The sequence below is a fragment of the Rhinopithecus bieti genome, unplaced genomic scaffold (genome assembly GCF_001698545.2).
Source record: "Rhinopithecus bieti isolate Rb0 unplaced genomic scaffold, ASM169854v2 scaffold_2572, whole genome shotgun sequence".
Classification (NCBI taxonomy): Eukaryota; Metazoa; Chordata; class Mammalia; order Primates; family Cercopithecidae; genus Rhinopithecus; species Rhinopithecus bieti.
The window spans coordinates 1,644,493-1,668,358 of NW_016804595.1; the positions used below are offsets into that span (position 1 = coordinate 1,644,493).

Genomic DNA, 23,866 nt, shown 5'->3' on the forward strand with positions numbered 1-23,866 from the left:
TTTTTTTTTTTTTTTTTTTTTTTTGAGACGGAGTCTCACTCTGTCACCCAGGCTGGAGTGCAGTGGCTGGATCTCAGCTCACTGCAAGCTCCGCCTCCCGGGTTTACGCCATTCTCCTGCCTCAGCCTCCCGAGTAGCTGGGACCACAGGCGCCCGCCACCTCGCCCGGCTAGTTTTTTGTATTTTTTAGTAGAGACGGGGTTTCACCGTGTTAGCCAGGATGGTCTCGATCTCCTGACCTCGTGATCCGCCTGTCTCGGCCTCCCAAAGTGCTAGGATTACAGGCTTGAGCCACTGCGCCTGGCCTGTTTAGGTCTTTAATTGCAGCAATGTTTTGTAGTTTTCAGTCTGCAAAAAAATTTTATCTCCTTATTGAAATCTATTTCTAGGTAGTTAAAAGTTTTTAGGTGCTATTGTAAGTGGAATTATTTTCTTCCTTTTTAGATTCTACAGGTATATAGAAACAAAACTGATTTTTGTGTATTCATCTTGTATTCTATGACTTTGCTGAATCATTTTGCACTTAGAGTAACGTCCTTGTGGATTCTTTGGGATTTTGTATATATAGGATCATGTAATTTGTTGATAGAGATAGTTTTACGACTTCCTTTCCAAATGAGATGCCTTTTATTTCTTTATCTTGTCTAGTTGCTCTGGCTAGAACTTTAGTACAGTGTTGAATAGTGGTGGTGAAAGTGAGCATCCTTGTCTCATTTGGGTTTTAAGGGAAGGGCTTTTAGTTTTTCACCATTGAGTCTGAGGTTAGCTGTGAGTTTTTCATGAATGCCCTTAATCATGTTGAAATTTCCTTTTATACCTAGTTTTCTAAGTGGTTTTATCATGAAAAGATGTTGGATTTTGTCAGATATCTTTTCTGCATCGGTATGATCATGTGTTTTTTTCTCTTTGTATATTAATGTAGTATGTTGCATTGTTGTTGTTGTTTTTAAATGTTGAAGCACCTTGGCATTCCTGATAACTTTCTTTTGATTTATATTTGTATGGTATTTCTTTTTTCATCCTTTTGACCTACCTATATAATTATGTTTGAAGTAAGTTTCTTGTAGACAGCATATGGTTGGGTCATATTTCTTAGTTCATTTTGACAGACTTTCTCTTTTAATTGGTATATTCAGACCATTTAACATTGATGTGCTGTATGTTTACTATTATTTAGATTTAGACCTACCATTTTATTACTTTTTAGTTCCTTCTGGGCTTTTTGTTTGTTCCTGTTTCCCCTTTTCTGTCTTTTTAAGGGTTATTTGAACATTTTTAGTATTCTGTTTTAATTCTAACTTTGACACATTTATATACTTGATCACTAAATGGGTACTCTATGCAGTTTACTTAAAATCAGTATTCTACCACTTTAATTGAAATGTAGAAACTTTACTATCATATGCACCCCTTTTCCTCTCCCTTTATACTATAGTTACCATATATTACATCAATATACATTGAAAACCCCATCGTTAATCTTTTTGCTTTCACCTGTCAAATGTATTTTAAAGAAGTCATGAGAACAGTCTATTATATTTATACCCAGATATTTACAATTTACAATATCTCCTGCTCCTGATGTTCCCAATTTTCTTTGTATTATTTTCTGTCTGAAGAACTTCCTTTAGCAATTCTTTTTTTTTTTTTTGACAGTCTTGCTCTGTCACTCAGACCAGAGTGCTGTGGCGCTATCTGGACTCACTGAGTTTAAACAATTCTCCCTCAGCCTCTCGAGTAGCTGGGATTACAGGCATGTGCCACCACCCCCAGCTAATTCTTGTGTTTTTAATATAGACAGGGTTTCACCACGTTGGCCAGGCTTGTCTTGAACTCTTGACTTGCCTGCCTGAGCCCCACAGAGTACTAAGATTACAGACGTGAGCCACCATGCCCAGCTGATCTTCATTTCTAAATAATATTTTTGTTGGATATAGAATTCTGGCTTGGCAACTCTTTCCTTTTAGCACATTTTTATTATTTATTTATTTATGTATGTATTTTGAGGTGGAGTCTCGCTCTGTCACCCAGACTGGAGTATGGTGGCGTGATCTTGGCTCACTGCAGGCTTCACCTCCTGGGTTCAAACGATTCTCCTGCCTCAGCCTCCTCAGTAGCTGGGACGACAGGTGTATGCCACCACACCCACCTCATTTTTCTATTTTTAGTAGAGACTGGGTTTTACCATATTGGCCAGGCTGGTCTTGAACTCCTGACCTCAAGTGATCCATCCACCTCAGCCTCCCAGAGTTCGGGGATTACAGATGTGAGCCACTGTGCCCGGCCTTTTGTTTATTTATTTATTTATTTATTTATTTTGAGACAGTTTTGCTCTGTCGCCCAGGCTGGAGTGCAGTGGCACAATCTCGGCTCACTCCAACCTCCACCTCCAGATTCAAGCCATTCTCCTGCCTCTGCCTCCCGAGTAGCTGGGACTGCAGGCTCCTGCCACCACACCCAGCTAATTTCTATATTTTTAGTATGGACAAGGTTTCACCACGTTGGCCAGAATGGTCTCGATCTCTTGACCTTGTGGTCTGCCTGCCTCACCCTCCCAAATTGCTGTGATTACAGGCGTGTGCCACCCTGCCTGGCCTCCTGGCCTTATTTTCATTTTTATATTTTTATTTTTTATTTATTTATTTTTGAGATGGAGTCTTACTCTGTCTCCCAGGCTGGAGTGCAGTGGCATGATCTCGGCTCACTGTAACCTCCGCCTCCTGGTTTCAAGCGATTCTCATCCATCAGCCTCCTGAGTAGCTGGGATAACAGGCACCTGCCACCGTGCCTGGCTAATTTTTGCATTTTTAGTAGAGGCGGGGTTTCACCTTCATGGCCAGGCTGGTCTTGAACTCCTGAGCTCGTGATCCACCCTCCTTGGCTTCCCAAAGTGCTGGGATTACAGGTGTGAGTCACCGTGCCTGGACTCTATTTTTATTTTTTTTAAGACAGGGTCTCACTCTTTCGCCAAGTTGGAGTGCAGTGGTATGATCATAGCTTACTGCAGCCTTAAACTCCTGAACTTAAGAGATTCTCTCACCTCAGTTTTCTGAATAGCTATGACTACAGTAGCACATCACCCCTGACTGACTTTTTTTTTTTTTTTTTTGGTAGAGACGTGGTCTGGCTGTGTTGCCTAGGCTGGTCTTGAACTATTGGCCTCAAGCAGTCCTCCTCCCTCAGCCTGCTAAGTCTTTCAGCACTTTAAAAATGTTTTGCCATTTTGCTTCCATGGTTTCTGATGAGAAAGAAGCCGTCATTCAGATTCTTCTGTCTTCTTTTTTTTTTTTTTTTTTTTTTTTTTTTTTTTGAGGCGGAGTCTCACTCTGTCGCCCGGACTGGAGTGCAGTGGCCGGATCTCAGCTCACTGCAAGCTCCGCCTCCCGGGTTTACGCCATTCTCCTGCCTCAGCCTCCCGAGTAGCTGGGACTACAGGTGCCCGCCACCTCGGCCGGCTAGTTTTGTATTTTAGTAGGGACGGGGTTTCACCGTGTTAGCCAGGATGGTTTCGATCTCCTGACCTTGTGATCCGCCCGTCTCGGCCTCCCAAAGTGCTAGGATTACAGGCTTGAGCCACTGCGCCCGGCCTTCTGTCTTCTTTAGTGGTGTTTTTTTCTTTTTTTCTTTTTTGAGACAAGGTTTCACTCTCTCATTCCAGGCTGGTGTACAGTGGCATGATCATGGCTCACTGCAGCCTGGACTTCCTAGGCTCAAGCAGTCCTTCCAACTCAGCCTCTCAAGTAGCTGGTACTCCAGGCATACACCACCATGCCTGGCTAATTTTTATATTTTGTAGAGACGTGGTCTTACTATGTTGCCCAAGCTGATCTCTAACTTCTGGGCTTGAGTGATCCTCCTGCCTTGGTCTTCCAAAGTGCTGGGATTACAGACCTGAGCTACCACACCTGGACTTATCTTTGGGTTTTAGCCATTTGATTATGATGCGTCTGGATGTAAATTTCTTTGGGGTTATCTTGTTTGATGTTCACTCAGCTTTTTAAAAAAATTGTGGCAATATATATGAGACATAAAATTTATCATTTTTGCTATTTTAAAGTGTACAGTTCTGTGGCATTAAGTACATTCCCATTGTGCAACCATCACCACCATCCGTGTCCAGAAATTTATCTTCCCCAACTGAAATTCTATACATATTAAACAATAATTCCCTATTCCTCTTTTTTTCCCAGCCTACTCAGCTTCTTGAATTTGCAAGCTTACATCTTTTTACAAACTTGGAAACTTTTTAGCATTATTTCTTCAAGTACTTTTTTTTTTGAGACAGCGTCTTGCTCTGTCGCCCAGGCTGGAGTTCAGTGGCGTGATCTCGGCTCACCGCAACCTTTGCTTCCCGGGTTCAAGCGATTCTCCTGCCTCAACCTCCATGTGCTACCATGCCTGGCTAATTTTTGTATTTTTATTAGAGATGGGGTTTCACCATATTGACCAGGCTGATCTCGAACTCCTGACCTTGTGATACACCTGCCTCGGCCTCCCAAAGTGCTAGGATTATAGGCGGGAGCCACCTCGTCCATCCTTCTTAGCTCATTTTTAAAAAATGATAGTTGCCTCTATTGCATAAAAGTGTGGAGGACTCTTTATAGAAAACAAAATGACTTTTTTTTGAGATAGAGTCTCACTGCCAGGTTGGAGTGCAATAATAGTGTATGATTGCTGCTCACAGCAACCTCCACCTCCCAGGGTCAAGTGATTTTCCTGCCTCAGTCTCCCAGTAGCTGGGATTACAGGTGTGTGCTACCATGCCCGGCCAGGTTTTGTATTTTTTTTTTTTTTTTTGAGGCAGAGTCTCGCTCTGTCGCCCAGGCTGGAGTGCAGTGGCGCGATCTCGGCTCACTGCAAACTCCACCTCCCGGGTTCACGCCATTCTCCTGCCTCAGCCTCCTGAGTAGCTGAGACTACAGGCGCCCGCCACCACACCCGGCTAATTTTTTTTATATTTTTAGTAGAGACGGGGTTTCACCATGTTAGCCAGGATGGTCTCGATCTCCTGACCTTGTGATCCACCCACCTCGGCCTCCCAAAGTGCTGGGATTACAGGCTTGAGCCACCGCGCCCAGCCAGGTTTTGTATTTTTAATAGAGACGGGATTTCGCCATGTTGGCCAGGCTGGTCTTGAACTCTTGACCTCAGGTGATCTGCCTGCCTCTGCTTCCCAAAGTGCTGGAATTATAGGAGTGAGCCATTGTGACTCGCCAAAATGACATTTTTGTTTTATTTCTAAGTTAAGGATTTCTTTTTTGCTTTACATAAATTGGTATCAATAAAAGGATTCTAGATGTCTTCAAGATTGAGGCTTGTAACTCCACTTAATAACAAAATTTAGTAATTATATAAGTAAAGTCAGTTTCTAAATACGTGGTTAAATAATTAAAATTGGGCTGGGCCCAGTGATTCATGCCTGTAATCCCATTACTTTGGGAGGCTGAGGTGGAAGAATTGCTTGAGCCCAGGAGTTCAAAACTAGCTTAGGTGGTCTTGAATTAGCCTAGGCAGTCTTGAATTAGCCAGGTGTTGTGGCACACACCTGTAATCCCAGCTACTTGGGAGGCTGAGGCAGAAGAATTGCTTGAACCCAGGAGGCAGAGGTTGCAGTGAGCCAAGGTAGCGCCACTGCACTCTAGCCTGGGTGACAGAACAAAACTCTATCTCAAAAATAAATAAATAAATAAATTAAATAAATAAATAAATAAATAAATAAATAAATAAATAAATAAAAGTCTCTGTGTTCAGGGACTCGCTATATGAAGGAGACACATGAAAGTAAGCGCTAGTAAGTTGTGCTATTAAGTGTGAAATAAATGCTGCTAAGAGTTCTAGCCATAGAAGGCTAGGTGCGTTGGCTCACGCCTGTAATCCCAACACTTTGGGAGGCTGAGGCAGGTGGATCACTTGAGGTCAGGACTTCAAGACCAGCCTGACCAACATGGTGAAACCCCGTCTCTACTAAAAATACAAAAATTAGCTGGGCATGGTGGCACATGCCTATAATCCCGGCTACTCGGAAGGCTGAGATGATAGGATTACTTGAACCCGGAAGGCAGAGGTTGTAGTGAGCTGAGATTGCACCACTACACTCCAGCCTGGGTGACAGAGTGAGACTCTTACCTCAAAAACAAAAAAAAGTTCTATCCGTAGAAGGTGTAGTGGGAACAGGAACGACAAAAATGAATAGACAGATTGCTAATGCATACAAATTACAAATATGGCAGGAAATCGGATGGAGTTCTGCGACGATTCGAATAACCAGGGAGTGCTTGAGTGTACTANTGGGCATGGTGGCACATGCCTATAATCCCGGCTACTCGGAAGGCTGAGATGATAGGATTACTTGAACCCGGAAGGCAGAGGTTGTAGTGAGCTGAGATTGCACCACTACACTCCAGCCTGGGTGACAGAGTGAGACTCTTACCTCAAAACAAAAAAAAGTTCTATCCGTAGAAGGTGTAGTGGGAACAGGAACGACAAAATGAATAGACAGATTGCTAATGCATACAAATTACAAATATGGCAGGAAATCGGATGGAGTTCTGCGACGATTCGAATAACCAGGGAGTGCTTGAGTGTACTAGGGGAACGAGAGATTGGACAGAATTGTGACATGGAATTTGAGGTGGCCTGTGGAGAAGGTATACAATTTACCTGTATCTCCTCAAGGAGAGAGAGAATCAAGACTTTGAAACATTAGGATAAGATAAAAAATATCAGGGATAGTGGTTTCAGTAATAATTAAAGAGTGATTAAAACGTGTTTGAGGCTGGGGACTGTGGCTCACGCCTGTAATCCCAGCACTTCGGGAGGCCGAGGTGGGTGGATCCGCTGAGGTCAGGAGTTCGAGACCAGCCTTGCCAACATGGTGAACTCCATCTCCACAAAAAATACAAAAAGTAGCCAGGCGTGGTGGTGGGTGCTTGTATTCCCAGCTACTCGGGAGGCTGAGGCAGGAGAATCGCTTGAACCCAGGAGGTGGAGGTTGTGGTGAGCCAAGACCAAGCCATTGCACTCCAGCCTGGGCAACAAGAGCAACACTCCATCAAAAAAAAAAAAGTATTTGATCCCTTTCCCTGTCATCGTGTGTGTGCATGACTCTGTTCTTTGCTGTGCCTTCCCACAAGACTTTTAGAATCAAGTGATTCCCAACCAAGAAACAAAAGCAAAATTGTCACATTCCCCAGTGAATTCAGATGAATACTGAGTAATAAAATCAGGTACAACTCTAAGAGGAGACATTGGAAAAAAACCAAACTGGGTCTAGAAGGAATTTTTAAATGAGATGGCACACATATTTAATATTGTATCAAGATCACTATCATGTCACCATATCAGGCTGAAAAGGTCACCATCATCTGAACAGTTGGACATGCTGTATTGGAACAATGGTTTTTCTTTTGGTTTCTATGCTCTGCAGTAGGCTGGTTCAGTACTAAATATGTGAGACCTTTTGTTTGGGGAAAAAAGTTTTTGAGTACGCAAGTGATATTTAAGAAAGATTGTCTGAAGTAGGCAAAATTGATTGGCTCAAGAAGGCCTTATAGTTAGTAAGTTTTTGTAACCACCCTTTTACTCTAACCTATTCACATTTCAGAATATCCAAAAGATTGCATAAAGCATTACAGAGATCTGAAATTTAAATTTTTTTGTTATTACATTTTAAAAATTGAAAGTGACCCTCCTTTGCCTTTTTTTTAAACTTAGTTATTTAAAACAACTTTTATTGGGTCTAATGAACATACCATACACATCCCCATACAGTTAGAGTGATTATATTCACAGGGTTGCACAGCCATCACTAGAGTCTAATTTTATAACTTTTTTTGTTTTGTTTTGTTTTTGAGACGGAGTCTCGCTTTGTTGCCCAGGCTGGAGTGCAGTGGTGCGATCTCGGTTCACTGCAACCTCCGCCTCCCGGGTTGAAGCGATTCTCTTGCCTCAGCCTCCGGAGCAACTGAGACTACAGATGTGTACCACCACGCCCTGCTAATTTTTTGTATTTTTAGTAGAGGTAGGGTTTCACCATGTTAGCCAGGATGGTCTTGATTTCCTGACCTCGTGATCTGCCCGCCTTGGCCTCCCAAAGTGCTGGCATTACAAGCATGAAGCCCCCACGCCTGGCCTTTTAGAACATTTTTATCCTTTCTTAAAGGAAAACTCATCCCCATTAGTAGCCATCTTTAGTCTCCTCTGCCTTCCTCTCTGCCCTCAAGCCCTACGCCAGTACAAATCTTTTTTCTGTCTCAATAGATTTTCTTATTCTAGACACTTCATATAAACGGAATTACAATATGTACCATAGTTATATTTACATTGCCTATGGCGAAAATCCTGTATCTACAAAATACAGAAAAGTTAGCCCAGCGTGATGGCGTGTGCCTGTAGTTCCAGTTCCTCAGGAGGCTGAGTTGGGAGGACTGCTTGAGCCCAGGAGGTGGATATTGCAGTGATCTGAGATTGTGCCACTGTACTCCAGCCTGGGTGATGCAGTGAGATCCTGTCTCAAGAAAAAAAAAAAAAGAAATTACAGTTTGCAATTTTGTTTTGTTTTGTTTTGTTTTGTTTTGAGACGGAGTCTCGCTCTGTCGCCCAGGCTGGAGTGCAGTGGCCGGATCTCAGCTCACTGCAAGCTCTGCCTCCCGGGTTCACGCCATTCTCCTGGCTCAGCCTCCCGAGTAGCTGGGACTACAGGCGCCCACCACCTCGCCCGGCTAGTTTTTTTTTTTGTATTTTAGTAGAGATGGGGTTTCACCGTGTTAGCCAGGATGGTCTCGATCTCCTGACCTCGTGATCTGCCCATCTCGGCCTCCCAAAGTGCTGGGATTACAGGCTTGAGCCACCGTGCCTGGCCACGGTTTGCAATTTTGATCCCAGTTCCAGTCCTGACAAATACAATATCTGCATTTATGTAGTAGATTCTATCCAAATGAAGTTGAATTGAAGGATAAATAAGTAAATAAGTAAGGGTAACCTACTTTTTTCTGAGTTACTGATTATGATTCTACACTTGGTTTCCTATTTAGTGTATAACCCAAGTTGAACCACAAGAGCAGTTATGTATTCAAAAATTATATGTACTTAATGTAAGATTTACCAGGTGGTATAATTTAATTAACCATAAGAACTTCTTTGTTTTTAGTATATTCAACAGAACATAAGAGCAGATTGCTCCAATATTGACAAAATTCTTGAACCACCTGAAGGCCAAGATGAAGGTGTGTGGAAGTATGAACATTTAAGGTAGGTCCTTATGTTACATCAAAATACTAATAGTTCCTCTCACGAAACTTTCATATTAATGATAATTATGAATCATAAAATTTACTATGTAACTGCAGACTAAGAAGCCAAATTTTAAAGCTTTGGCATTTTCAGTGTCACAAGGTTCTCAGCTTTCTTCACTGGTTGTTTCCAGATCAAAGTATGCTACAGAGTCACTTGTTTTGAAAGGTGGTTTCAGAGCTGATAACTTGGACCTGCCTCTGCACCTCTCTACTTTTCTTTTTTTTTTTTCTTTGAGATAGAGTCTCACTCTGTTGCCTATGTTAGAGTGCAGTGGTGCAGTCACTGCTTACTGTGCCTCTACCTCCCAGGCTCAAGTGATCCTCCCACATCAGCTTCCAGAGTAGCTGGGACTACAGGCGTGTGCCAGCATGCCTCACTAATTTTTTTAGTTTGTTGTAGAGACAGGATCTCATTATGTTGCCCAAGCTAGTCTCAATCTCCTGGATTCAAGCAATCTTCCTACCTTGTCCTCCCAAAGTATTGAGCCACCCTTTCTACATTTATTGATTTGGGCCTTATTATCCCCACCTTTTTTTTTTTTTTAAAACAGGGTCTTGATCTGTTGCCTAGGCTGGAGTGCAGTGGTGCAATCTTGGCGCATTGCAGCCTCTGTCTCCCATACTGAAGCAATCCTCCTATCTCAGCCTCCTGAGTAGCTGGGACTACTACTAGTGAATGCCACTAAGCCTGTCTAGTTTTTTGTATTTTTTGTAGAGACAGGGTTTCACCATGTTGCCTAGGCTGATCTCAAACTCCGGGGCTTAAGCAATCTGCCCACCTTGGCCTCCCACAGTGCTGGGATTACCACCATGCCAGCCTGGGTTTTATTATCTTATTTCATGGTTTTCCTTAATTGTATCTCTTAACCACTAATACGGTATTTCCATTTCCCCATTTATGCATAACTTTGTGTCATCTATTGTCTTTTTTTTTTTTTTTTTGAGACAGAGTCTCACTCCTTCACCCAAGCTGGAGTGCAGGGGTGCGATCTCTGCTCACCACAACCTCTGCCTCCCGGGTTCAAGTGATTCTCCTGCCTCAGCCTGCTGAGTAGCTGGGACTACAGGCATGTGCCACTATGCCCGGCAAATTTTTGTATTTTTAGTAGAGATAGGGTTTCACTATGTTGGCCAGGCTGGTCTCAAACTCCTAACTTCATGATCCGCCCTCCTCGGCCTCCCAAAGTGCTGGTATTACATGCGTGAGCCACCGTGCCCGACTTGTCTTTTTTTTTTCCCCTTTGTTTCTGTAGAGACGGGGTCTCACTGTGTTGTCCAAGCTGGTCCTGAAATCCTGGGCTCAAGTGATCCTCCCATCTCAGCCTGCCAGAGCACTGGGATTATACAGGCATGAGCCACTGCACTTGGCCACTTTATGTTTTTGTGGAGGATTACTTCTAGTTCCTAGTCTAGGGTTGGTATCTGATAAGTTACCTATAAATTATTGCAAACTTCCAGTCTTGTCTTTGGTAAATAGAGATTAATTTTAATCCTGAAGTAAGGAGTTTTGGTGCTTTTTGTAATATGCTTTGAATGAAAAAATTGATAATTAGTGGATAGGTGGAAATAACTTCAGAAGCAGATATATTCTGAAGTTACTAGGTGTTTCCTGAAATTATAAATTTTCCAGTGCACATGGGAGCTGGGATGAGTTGACAGATTATTAATAAATATAGAGAGTGCAGTAGGTGTGTGTTCATTGGGGCTTATTATTTGTAAGTTGATTTTTAGATAAGTAGAGTAGAAATATGACTTTTCCTGAATAAATTTGACCATGTTTCCTGTGTTGTGTGCCTCAACTTGAAGACAAGGCACTTTTAAAAAATATTTACTTTTTGATACTGCATGCTTCTTTAGATATGGCCAAGACATTATGTTGTGTCATAACAGTTCAGCAATTTCAGGATGCTAAGACTTCTTTGTACCCTTTGCTGATTTTTAGACAAATTATGTGACTATTTCTAACTTTTTTACATATCTGAATGCACAATAATTGAAAGTATGAGTTTGTAGGTATTTTCCCATTTTTACAACCCAAGACAGCAAGCACTTCAATGTAGTACATCCTTTGCTTTATTTTTAATCAGCCTTGAAAATAACTGCTTTCTTATGCTTTGGCATTAATGATGAAAGTAGGTGAGCATGTTTTTTTCTTTTTCTGTTTCTTTCTTTTTTTTTTTTTTCTTGAGACAGGAGTCTTAAGTCTCACTCTGTTACCAGGCTGGAGTGCAGTGGTGTGATCTCGGCTCATTGCAACCTCCGCCACACAGGTTCAAGCAATTCTCCTGCCTCAGCCTCCCAAGTAGCTGGGACTACAGACGCACACCACCATGCCCAGCTAATTTTTGTATTTTTAGTAGAAACGGGGTTTCACCATGTTGATCAGGATGTTCTTGATCTCCTGACCTCATGATCCGCCTGCCTTGTCCTCCGAAAGTGCTGGGATTACAGGCGTGTGCCACCGTGGTTGGCCGTTTTTTCCATTACAAGCATAACTCCTAACAAATAAGGGCTGATTTTAGTGTACAAGGGTTTTTTTTTTTTTCAGGTCTAAGAAAACATTTACCTCCCTATTTAACTTATTCTGTGAAACATACATTATATAAAACATTACGTAAAACTTTACATAAAATATTGCTCACAAGTATTTCATTTGTTCTGATGCTATTTTTACTTTTGTTATTTTTTTCTACTGACCACTTTTTGGACTATCATGTATATATTCTTTTATCTCTTTATTGTATTGTGTATATTTTATTAGTTGACCAGGAAGAGTTTTGTTTGTTTTTGCATACATCCTTTATTGAGTTGAGGCTGTACACTTGCCATTTTTAGTTAATGCAGTTGATTATATAATAATGTTAATTTGAATTGGGTTATGACTTCAGTCAAATCTCCCCCTAGCTCATATTGAGTCTTAATGATTAGGAAAAGTTACTCCTTTATGCCAGGATACATGTGTGGTGACTGGAATGTAGGCTGGATTCCAGCTCTGGTTGGTCTCTTCAGCTGCACAACTGTATACATGTTAGCCCTGTATTAAATTAACTTGAAGCTGTAAGTTTTGCATTATTTGCCACAGATTATACCCACAGCATTGCTGAATCAACTTAATTTTGCTGTTGGCTGTAAAAGGGTTAGGTTAGGTAAGAAACTTACTTATCACAACCAGTCTTTATTACCACTTAGTGGAAAACAACTAAAAAACACATAACATGCAGCCTACTTGATAGGGGGCAGTAGTTGGTGATATGGTGATTTAGAAATAATGTTATTAAGAGGCACAAACAGAATTCAGATCTCAGGGAATACCGAAGGACAAATCCTCCTCCAATTTCAAGTTAAAATTAATAGCCCAAGTTCAAAGTGAAACTTGGTGAGGAGAAATGAAGCTGAGTGTCCTTAAAGGTGGTGGTGGATTTGACCCAGCCATCCCATTACTGGGTGTATACCCAAAGGAGTATAAATCATGCTGCTGTAAAGACGCATGCACATGTATGTTTATTGCGGCACTGTTCACAATAGCAAAGACTTGGAACCAACCCAAATGTCAATCAATGACAGACTGGATTAAGAAAATGTGGCACATATACATCATGGAATACTATGCAGCCATAAAAAAGGATGAGTTCATGTCCTTTGCAGGGACATGGATGCAGCTGGAAACCATCATTCTCAGCAAACCATCACAAGAACAGAAAACCAAACACCGCATGTTCTCACTCATAGGTGGGAATTGAGCAATGAGAACACTTGGACACAGGAAGGGGAACATCACACACTGGGGCCTGTCATGGGGTGGGGGGAAGGGGGAGGGATAGCATTAGGAGATATACCTAATNAAAAAAAGAAATAGTTATTTTGTAATCTAAGGACAGCATTATTAGGCATCTGGAAAGGAAATGCAGTTGCAAACAGCTGAAAATTTGACCCTTGCCTTTTTGTTTTCTTCTGTTACAATGTGCAGTAAGTAAAGTTTTTCCTACCAAATTTGTTCATATATATCCTGTTTTTTTTCTTTTTTGGGGGGATTTTTTTTTTTTTTTGTCTTCTGATTATATAGGTTTTAGCTTTGCATTATTTTGGGAACCAAAATGATTCAGTTTTTCTGATGAGGAAACATAGTATTGATTTAGCTAACTTGATACATTGAACTAAATATTAATAGGTAGGACTTTTGGAGGGAACACGTTCAGTATTTTGACAGCTATAAAACTGTCTTTGTGACATAGAAGATTATCTTTTTATCACACAACTGTCTAAAACTGATGGCCTTAATGTAATTGTAGTGTAATTTTGTTTTTGTTTTTTTTGAGATGGAGCCTTACTCTCTCGCCCAGGATAGAATGCGGTAGTGTGATCTCGGCTCATTGCAACCTCTGCCTCCCAGGTTCAAGCAATTCTCCCTTGTCAGCCTCTCAAATAGCTGAGATTACAGGCATTGCCATCATACCTGGCTAATTTTTGTATTTTTGTGGAGATGGAGTTTCACCATTTTGGCCAGGATGATCTTGAACTCCTGATCTCAGGTGATTCGCCTGCCTCGGCCTCCCAAAGTGTTGGGATTACAGGCCTGAGCCACTGTGCCCTGCTGTAATTTCTTTGTGTGTTTCTGTATACCAACATTTTATTACCCTCCAGTTGCTGAATTTTTCTACAATTCAGAAATTTTCTTATATGCATATATAACTCCTGTGAACATGTTTATACATTTATCTGCATGCAGATCTGATTATTTCATTACCATAGATTCTTAGAAGAATGACTTAGTCAAAAAGTATACACTTCCTAAAAGTCTTGGTAAATATTTCCAAATTACTTCCCTGAAAAATTGTACTAATTTCTAGTATATAAGAGAATGATCAGCTCACTGAACTCTGGTATTGGATGTTATGAGGGTTATTGGTTTTCTATTTTTAATCTGTAAGCCTTTAGAAGAAATGTGTTGTCGTCTGTTCAGCTGGGTTTGATAATGGTTGTGAGGGAGGAGGAATGATACTGATGGGATTCTCGTTTTGCAGCTAATATTCTAAAAATTGCTGTGGAGAATAGATAATGACTTTTTATTTATGTATTTGCATTTTCAGGCAGTTCTGCCTTGAGCTAAATGGACTTGCTGTCAAACTTCAGGTAATATTTTAAGTCAAAGTTGTAATTGAAAGTTCTGATTTTTTTTCTCTGTTTTATAGCTTAATGTGCTTACAAAACTTCTCCAAATTTCTAACTTTCTTCTAGAATTTGTTATGGAAATATAGTAACCTAAATGATAAGCTTTTTCATTATTATTTTACATATTAAGAAATTAATTATTTTTAACAGAGTGAATGCCATCCAGATACTTGCACACAAATGACAGCAACTGAACAATGGATTTTTCTTTGTGCAGCTCATAAAACTCCAAAAGAGGTGAGGATTTATGAAATAGAGTGACTAATAAAATTGTTATAGCCTAAACCTCTCTCAAGACAATAGTAGACAAGTTTTTAGGGTTTTTAGTTCACTGTTTATTTTGCTATTTCATTTTGAGTTGCTTGTTGTGAGGTTATTACTGCAGCACTATTTTAGGATTTCTTATGATAAGCATCATTTTTCATGATTGGGCAATTACATGGGCTAGAACTCACTTCATGATCCACTGGCTATTACAGATTAACATCTATCACATTGTGCTGATTACTGTGTAATGATTGAGATACGCCTATTTAGGTTTTTGTTCAGATTATTTCTTTTGATAGGAAGAACTATTGATTACTCTTCGATTAAGTAGAGATGTTACTTTTGAGCTTTTAAATATTCATGTTGTTTTTCTCCTTATTTAGTTTTTATCAAGGTAAGACTATAGGCCATAGCAGTTTTTTTTTTGTTTTTTCGAGATGGATTCTTACTCTGTTGTCTAGGCTGGAGTGCAGTGGTGTGATCTCAGTTCACTGCAACCTCTGTCTCCTGGATTCAAGAGATTCTCGTGCATCAGCCTCGTGAGTGGCTGAGATTACAGGCATGCGCCACCATGCCGGGCTCATTTTTATATTTTTAGTAGAGATGGGGTTTTGCTGTATTGGCAAGCCTGGTCTCAAACTCCTGACCTCAAGTAATCTGCCCACCTCAGTCTCCCAAAGTGCTGGGATTATAGATGTGAACCACTGTACCTGGCCTACCATACTTTTTCTTATTTATTAATTTTTTACTTTTTCTTATTTTAAAAACTTCTACATATCATCTGATACCCAGTGTACTTTTCCTTAGTTGTCTCAAAAATGGTCTTTACAACTGGATTGGTTAAACTGTGCATTGCTTTTCCCTTAATCTGTATTCCCATTTAATCTGTTACAATTACTTTTTACTTGACACTGACTCACTGGGGATATTGGGTTAGGCCAATTCTGTAGAATCATAGACCTGAAAGTGGTCATTATATTGATAGACTTCTAAGGCTTGAAGACAAGTGAGGCCCTAGTTGCAAAATCAGTATCTGGTGTTTTTTGTTTCAAAAAGGATAAATGCTCCAAAATAAGGAATATTTGGTACCTAAGAGAGTAGTACTTATTTGGAAGACTGATTTCATTCAGGATGTTACATTTTTGTGTTAATTAATTGAAGCAGTATTAAGATTGTATCTGTCTGCATCTGGGAAAATCCACATAGTGGTTTCATTGATAATTCTCTGAAGTTGGCTACTTAATGTAGTGAATGATGTGATTATTGCAATTAGGAAACTGAATCAAGAAGGCTGAATCAAGGCTAGTTTTGTTCTGGCACATAGTAATGGTGTATTATTCTTTCTTTAGAGTGGAAGTGATACCCAGTTTGTGATGTGTTATGACTCTTAAATATACTATTATTCTCATATCCACTTCTTTCTTGATTAATATTAAATGAAAGGATAGTCATTAGCATTAAGACCTGTAAATGAGTCTTAGAATTGCAGCATTGCTTGCTGAAGTCCAGATCTATTGAACTGGCCATATGTCAAGGGAGGGTGATAGTAGGATTTCCAAGTGGTAGTTATATTGAATGGAATTACTGTAAAAATACAAACAATTTGAAAGGACACTTTCTGAACTCTTTTCAAATAACTGCTTAGTCAGGAAACTGTAGGAACTGACAAACTAAGCTAAGAAAATGCTCTCATGGATTAAAATCACTAGGCAGATTCTGAAGTGGGAGAAGCAGAACACTTAGCACCGATAATCGTTTATTCAGTATCCTTGAGAATTAAAAAGAGACATTCAGCATATAGAGTAAATTATACAAATAGGCGACAAACATTATAACTTACTGTCTACAAGCCCTCACAGTCACATGCTGATTGTGATCACTTGCAGTAGCATTATGATTGTATATTTGGAAAAATACAATATATAACTTTGTAAACACCATTACGTAGTATTTTGTAACCTGCTATATTTTGCCATCTTTTTGCTGTTATAACTGTTACAGATTAGGAATAGTTACCTGAGAATTAATTGGGGGAAGGTGAAGGGAAGGCAGCGAAAACAAGGCAAAATGTCATCCAAATTAAGAAAAATTCAGAAACCAGTTAAAGGTCTAAAGATAGAGTGATATGGTAACCCATGAGTCACATGTAGCTGTGTAGCACATGAAATGTGGGTAGTCAAAATTGAAATGTGCTGTAAACACAAAATAAATACTGGATTTCGAAGACAGTAAGGCTGGGTGCAGTGGCTCATGCCTGTAATCCCAGCACTTTGGGAGGCCGAAGTGGGTGGGTCACCTGAGGTCAGGAGTTCGAGACCAGCCTAGCCAACATGGTGAAACCCCATCTCTACTAAAAATACAAAAAATTAGCTGAGTGTGATGGTGTGCACATGTAGTCCCAGCTACTTGGGAGGCTGAGGTGGGAGAATCATCTGAGCCCAAGGGCTCAAGGTTGAAGTAAGCAAAGATCACACCACTACACTCCAGCCTATGTGACAGAGAGAGACCATGTCTCAAAAAAAGATTCAGAAATGGCCAGTAAGCACATGAAAAGATGCTCAACATTAGTTATTAAGGCACATCTCAAAACCACAGACAGTTGATGTGAGGGTTGTGCATTATTGTTAAGCTGATTAACATTGTCTCCCCTACAACCATGCTTGATTAGAAAAAGGAAAACAACTCTGAGAATGGATAAACAAAATGTAGCATAGACATACAATGGAATATTACAAAACTGTGAAAGGGAATGAAGTTCTGATACATGCTACAACATAGATGAACCTTTAAAATCCAGTATGTATTATGTGGAGTGAAACAAGTCAAATGCAAAAGGACAGATACTGTAGCATTCCACTTATCTAGAGTGAATAAATTCTTATAGACAGAAGGTAGTTACATAAATTGAATTTATCACATTCAGTATAACTACCATGTGCCAAAGGATGGGAGGTGTGGGAAGTTAGTGCTTAAGGGTGATAGACTTACTTATTTATTTTTTGGAGACAAGAGTCTTGCTCTGTTGCCCAGGCTGGAGTGCAGTGGTGCAATCTCGGCTCACTGCAACCTCCGCCTCCCAGGTTCAGGCAATTCTCCTGTCTCAGCTTCCCAAGTAACTGGGATTACAGGCATGTGCCACCTCACCTGGCTAATTTTTGTATTTTTAGTAGAGACATGGTTTCACCATGTTGGCCAGGCTGGCCTCAAACTCCTGACCTCATGTGATCCTCCCACCTTGGCCTCCTAAAGTGCTGGAATTACAGGTGTGAGCCACTGCGCCCAGCCGAGTTCCTTTTTTTTCTTCTTTTTTTTTTCTTTGAAGAGAGTTTCACTCTGTCGCCCAGGCTGGAGTGCAGTGGCGTAATCTCGGCTCACTGTAGCCTCCACCTCCCAGGCTCAAGCAGTTCTTTGCCTCAGCCTCCTGAGTAGCTGGGACAACAGGTATGCACCACCATGCCTGGCTAATTTTTGTATTTTTAGTAGAGATGGAGTTTCACCATGTTGACCAGGTTGGTCTCAAACTCTTGGTGTCAAGTGATCCATCTGCCTTGGCCTCCCATTGTGCTGGGATTATAGGCGTGAGCCACCATGCCTGGCCATAATAGTTTCTGTTTGGGAGTTGGAAACAGTGATGATGATTGCACAATATTGTAAATTAATGCCACTAAATTGTACATTTAAAAATGGTCAAAAAGCTGTCCGGGCTTGGTGGTTCATGCCTGTAATCCCAGCACTTCGGGAGGCCGAGGTGGGCGGATCATGAGGTCAGGAGATCGAGACCATCCTGGCTAACAAGGTGAAACCCTGTCTCTACTAAAAATACAAAAAATTAGCCGGGCGTGGTGGCATATGCCTGTAGTCTCAGCTACTGGGAGGCTGAGGCAGGAGAATGGCATGAACCCTGGAGGCGGAGCTTGCAGTGAGTGGAGATCACGCCACTGCACTCCAGCCTGGGCGACAGAGTGAGACTCCTTCTCAAAAAAAAAAAAAGAGGGTCAAAATGGAAAAATTTATGTTGTATATATTTTACTACAATTTTTTAAAATGTTAAGAAAAAAGCACCAAAACCCCAAATGGCATATACTTTCACACCCACTATAATAGCTAAAATAGAAAAGATAGACATAAATAAGTGCTGGGTGAGATGTGAAGTGGAACCCCTAAACATTGATGATGGGATTGTAAAATGCTTGAACTATTTTGAAAAACAGTTTGGAAGTTCCTTAAAATGGTTAAGCATAGAGTTGCATATGACCCAGGAATTCCACTCCTTGATATGTAGTTCCCCCAAAATGAAAACATATCTGCACAAAGACTTGTACATGAATATTCACAGTCACATTATTTATGATAGCCAAAAAATGGAAACAACCAAATATCCATCAACTGATGAATGGATAAGCAAACTGTATTGCAGCCAATCCTCAGAGGATTGGTCCCAGGACCCCCGTGAATACCAAAAACACAGATACCAAAGTCTCTTACATAAAATGGTGTAGTATTTGCGTATGACCTGTGCACATCCTCCTATATACTTTAAATCATCTCTAGATTACGTATAATACTGAATACAATGTAAATGCTATGTAAATAGTTGTTATACTATATTTCTTAATTTGTATTTTTTTGTTATGGGATTTTAAAAAGTAGTTTTGATCTGGTTGGTTAAATCTGTAGATGCAGAGTGCTGACTGTATATGTGTACAATGGAATATTATTCAGCCATAAAAAGGAATGAAGTCTTAAAGGGAGAAACGTACAGTACAGCATTTTGTATATATTTAAAACATTAAAGGCTAAAAAGTTTTGAATTTTAAAAAAAGGAATGAAGTATTGATTCATGCTACACCATGGATAAGCCTTGAAAACGTAATAGAAGCCATACACAAAATACCACTTATTATATTATTTCATTTTAATGAAATATCCAGAATAGGCAAATCCTGTGAAACAGAAACTAGATTAGTTGTTGCTTAGGGCTGGGGGAAGGAGAGAATGGGAAGTGACTGCTAATTTGTTCAAGGTTTCTTTTTGGGATGCTGAAATGTTCTGAAATGTAATGGTAATGTTTGCACAATTTCGTGAATATACTAGAAACTACTGAATTTTATGAGCAAATTTTAGTTGTATCAATTATATCTTAAAAGTCAAAAGTAGTCCATTAATTTTATATCAGTTACCTTCTGAAATGGTAATATTTTGGATATAGTGGGTCAAACTACTGTATTAAAATTAATTTCACCTCTTTTACGTTACCTTTTTAATGTATCTCTTAGAAAGTTAATTAATTTTTTGAGATGGAATCTTACCCTGTTATCCAGGCTGGAATGCAGTGGCCTGATCTTGGCTTACTGCAGCCTTGACCTCCCATGCTCAAGCAATCCTCCTGTCTCAGCCTTCTTGGTAGCTGGGACTACAGTCATGTGCCACCATGTCTGGCTAATTTTTCAAATTTTTTGTAGAGATAGGGGCATCTCCCTGTGTTGCCTGCGCTGGTCTTGAACTCCTGGAGTCAGTGATCTTCCCACTTGGGCCTCCCGAAGTGCTGGAATTACAGGCGTGAGCCACCACGTTGGGCCTAGAAAACTTAAAATTAATATATGGCTTGCATTATACAGTTGACCCTTGAACAACTCTGGAATTGGGATGCCAACCCTCTGTGCAGTTGAAAATCTTGAGTATAACTTTTGACTCCCCCAAAACTTAATTACTAATAGCCTACTGTTGACTGGAAGCCTTACCAGTAATAGTTAATTAACACACATTTTGTATGTTCTATGTATTATATAGTGTATTGCAATGAAGTAAACTAGAGAAAAGAAAATGTTATTCAGAAAATCATGGGAGGATCGCTTGAGGCCAGGAGTTCGAGACCAGCCTGGTCAACATAGTGAGACCTTCTTTCTTTCTTTTTTTTTTTAAAGAAAAATCATAAGGAAGAGAAAGTATATTTGCTATTCATTAAGTGGATCATTATAAAGGTCTTCCTTGTTGTGTTCATGTCGTTGAGTAGGCTGAGGAGAAAGAGAAGTACGGTTGGTCTTGCCGTCTCTGGGAAAATCTGATCATAAGTAGATTTACGCAGTTCAAACCTGTGTTGTTCAAGGGTCTGCTGTATTCCTGTTGATGATTCTGGTTTAAAGGTTGTAAAACTGCCATGGTGTACCCAAATGACAAATATGAGAAATACAGTGACTTGGGATATTTGCTTTTGACCAACTCATCTGTGGTCACATATCTGGAGAAAGGTAGTTTTTTTCAATAAATATTGCTCATGGTACTGTTTTTGGCAATGACTCTACTAATCAAAATTCCTATGGATATATTGTTAGAAAATACTTCTTTTTTGTTAGATAATTTTTTAGTGCCATGGCACTAAGCCATATTTAGTAGTTATTGAACTGTATTTCTAAGTGACAGTTTCAGTCTGAAACTTGAAAAATAATCTAATTACTGAGTAGAGTCATTGAGCTAGACTCATTGTTACTCCTTCCTTTAGTTGTTTTTTCCTTCTGGTTGACTCCCTGGTTTGTTTCTAGACTGCTTTCCCCTTGATGCTGCTCCCTGTCTGCCCTCAGGAGGACTGGAGGAGGACAGTTACTTTGTAGTTTTATTTTTCCTTTAATAAATTTACTGAGTTGCCATGAGACAGTGTTTCATTGTTTCTTTTTTTAGTGTTTCTGATAAATGGAACAGAATAAGTCAGATTTGTTAAACTATAAGGAAACTTTGATATTTCATGTTAAAATTCAAAGGTGATTTGGGAGAAAGTTCTTTAGAGGGCTGCTAGATTAATAATAGAGTACCAAGGACATAGTAAGGGATATTGTTTAGGATATAAGACGGCATCCCTGGAGAGACCAGAGATCGGGATTCTTCTTATCTGTAATTGTTGTTTTCTTGTAGGTATGATGTTGGGAATAAAAATGGGAGACTGGTTTATGTATCATCTAGAATTGTGATATGGTTCAAGGGGATAATAAACCTTACTTATTAATATAACATATTTTACAAGCATTCGGAAATTGTAAGGAACTTTTTTCTTATAACATGCTCATGTCTTTGGAATAAGGTATACCCATATAATGAATATATCTAACCTAAGAGAGAGCTCTTTGTTGATGCATTTCTATATTCTTTCTTTTTTAGTGTCCTGCTATAGACTATACTAGACATACACTTGATGGTGCTGCATGTCTTCTGAATAGCAATAAATATTTTCCCAGCAGGTAATGGAAACTTTTAAACATAATGTTAAACATTTTAGATTTAATTTATAAGATTAGTATTTTAAAAGTAACATTAGGTTGCTCGTTAATGCATTTTTGTATTTTTTTTTTAGCTATTGTATTTTGGCTTGTTTATTCAAGTTTTGAAATTAGGACTGTAGTTAAACAGCAGGACTCTGCTGTCAAAGCTCAAGGCCAGTTCAATCTAAGGCTAGCACCTGTTCATGTGTGTCATTCTGCAGAGCTCTCCCTCTCATACTTTAGCGTTGGGATATGTATATACTTGCTCATTTGAATCTCTATGATAGTTAGACTCGGCCTCCCCTTATGTAGTACGCCTAAAGAGCAGAGTTTCCGGCCGGGCGCAGGCTCACGCGTATAATCCCAGTGCTTTGGGAGGCTGTGGTGGGCAGATCACCTGAGATGGGGAGTTCGAGACCAGCTTGACCAACATGTAGAAAGCCCTTCTCTACTAAAAATACAAAATGAGGCGGGCGTGGTGATGAGTGCCTGTAATCCCAGCTACTTGGGAGGCTGACGCAGGAGAATCGCTTGAACCCAGGAGGCAGAGGTTGTGATAAGTCAAGATCGTGCCATTGCACTTCAGCCTGAGCAACAAGAGCGAAACTCTGTCTCAAAAAAAAAAAAAGAGATCAGACTTTCCTAAGTTGAACTATTTGTTTTTGAAGAATTCCTTATCCTTGCTCATTGATTTTAACATCTGAGAAGTCGGATCTTAAATATATTATGTAGTATATTATCAGTGAAGTTTGTGAATGCCTTTTATTTTATTAAGGTATTTGTTACCAGATGGATAGATTTGGAGATTTTTCCCCCCAAATATGATTAGCTTCAAAGAGCTCATATAAAATATGTTAAGAAAATACTGCTTTTGGCCTTAATATTCTGTGTATACGTATTTTTAAAAAGGATATCAGAAATATGCAGACAATTTCAATTTTAAATAAACAATTTTAATTTCTCTCTCTCTCTTTTTTTATATATGGAGTCTTGCTCACCCAGGCTGGAGTGCAGTGGCGCAATCTCAGCTCACTACAACCTCAGCCTCACGGGTAGCTGGGATTGCAGGTGCCTGCCACCATGCCTTGCTAATTTTTGTATTTTTTAGTAGAGATGGAGTTTCACCATTTTGGCCAGGCTGGTCTTGAACTCCTGACCTCAGGTGATCCACCTGCCTCGGCCTGTCAAAATGTTGGGATTACAGATGTGAGCCACCACACCCGACCTTAATTTCTTAAAAAAAAAAAAAAAAAAAAAAAAGGAAAGAATAACCTAGTTCTGTAAAAGAAAACAATAATTCCTTTCAGGAGTTTTAATCGCCTCTAGTGAACAATGTATTCGTGTTGGAAATAGATGTTTTAGTAAATTTTGAAATGTCGGGGACTTATTCTAACTGTGTTAAACTTTTACAAAGTTTCAAAACTATAATGCTGAATTTAACTTAGGCCCTGTGATTAGGCAGAGAGAACACTGGCCCAGAAGTGAGGAGTAGGGGCTCCAGGCATTTACTCGCAGTGTGACCTCAGAGTAGTCACTTATTTTCCCTACGTGTCAGTTTCTACACTTGTAAACTGAGAAAATTGGACTATATTGTTCTTAAGATTCTATCCAGTTCTAAGAATCTATGGTTTCTTTTCTACTTCTAGAGTTAGCATAAAGGAATCATCTGTAGCGAAACTAGGATCAGTATGCCGTAGGATTTACAGAATATTTTCACATGCTTATTTTCATCATCGGCAGATATTTGATGAATATGAAGTAAGTATATTTCACTAATTAATCTTGATACATTCTTATCAGAATGACCATAATAAATATTGATGTTATTTCTAGTCTTTTGGTTTGGGATAGTGAATTAAAATAATATTTTTGTCTTCCTCTCTACAG

At 39.7% G+C, this 23,866-nt stretch overlaps 1 protein-coding gene across 2 annotated transcripts in view; it reads left to right on the forward strand.

The window, feature by feature from the left end:
• The window catches only part of MOB4 (MOB family member 4, phocein), a 42,170-nt gene extending 18,400 nt beyond the window's left edge, over positions 1-23,770 (forward strand). For both annotated transcript variants that reach the window (XM_017869309.1, XM_017869310.1), the window contains exons 3-7: positions 9,149-9,249; positions 14,381-14,423; positions 14,613-14,699; positions 21,879-21,958; positions 23,626-23,770. In XM_017869309.1, coding sequence (XP_017724798.1) covers positions 9,149-9,249; positions 14,381-14,423; positions 14,613-14,699; positions 21,879-21,958; positions 23,626-23,755 — 441 coding nt within the window. In that variant the 3' untranslated portion in view covers positions 23,756-23,770. The remainder of the gene's footprint in view (positions 1-9,148; positions 9,250-14,380; positions 14,424-14,612; positions 14,700-21,878; positions 21,959-23,625) is intronic.
• Positions 23,771-23,866: the final 96 nt, after the last annotated feature.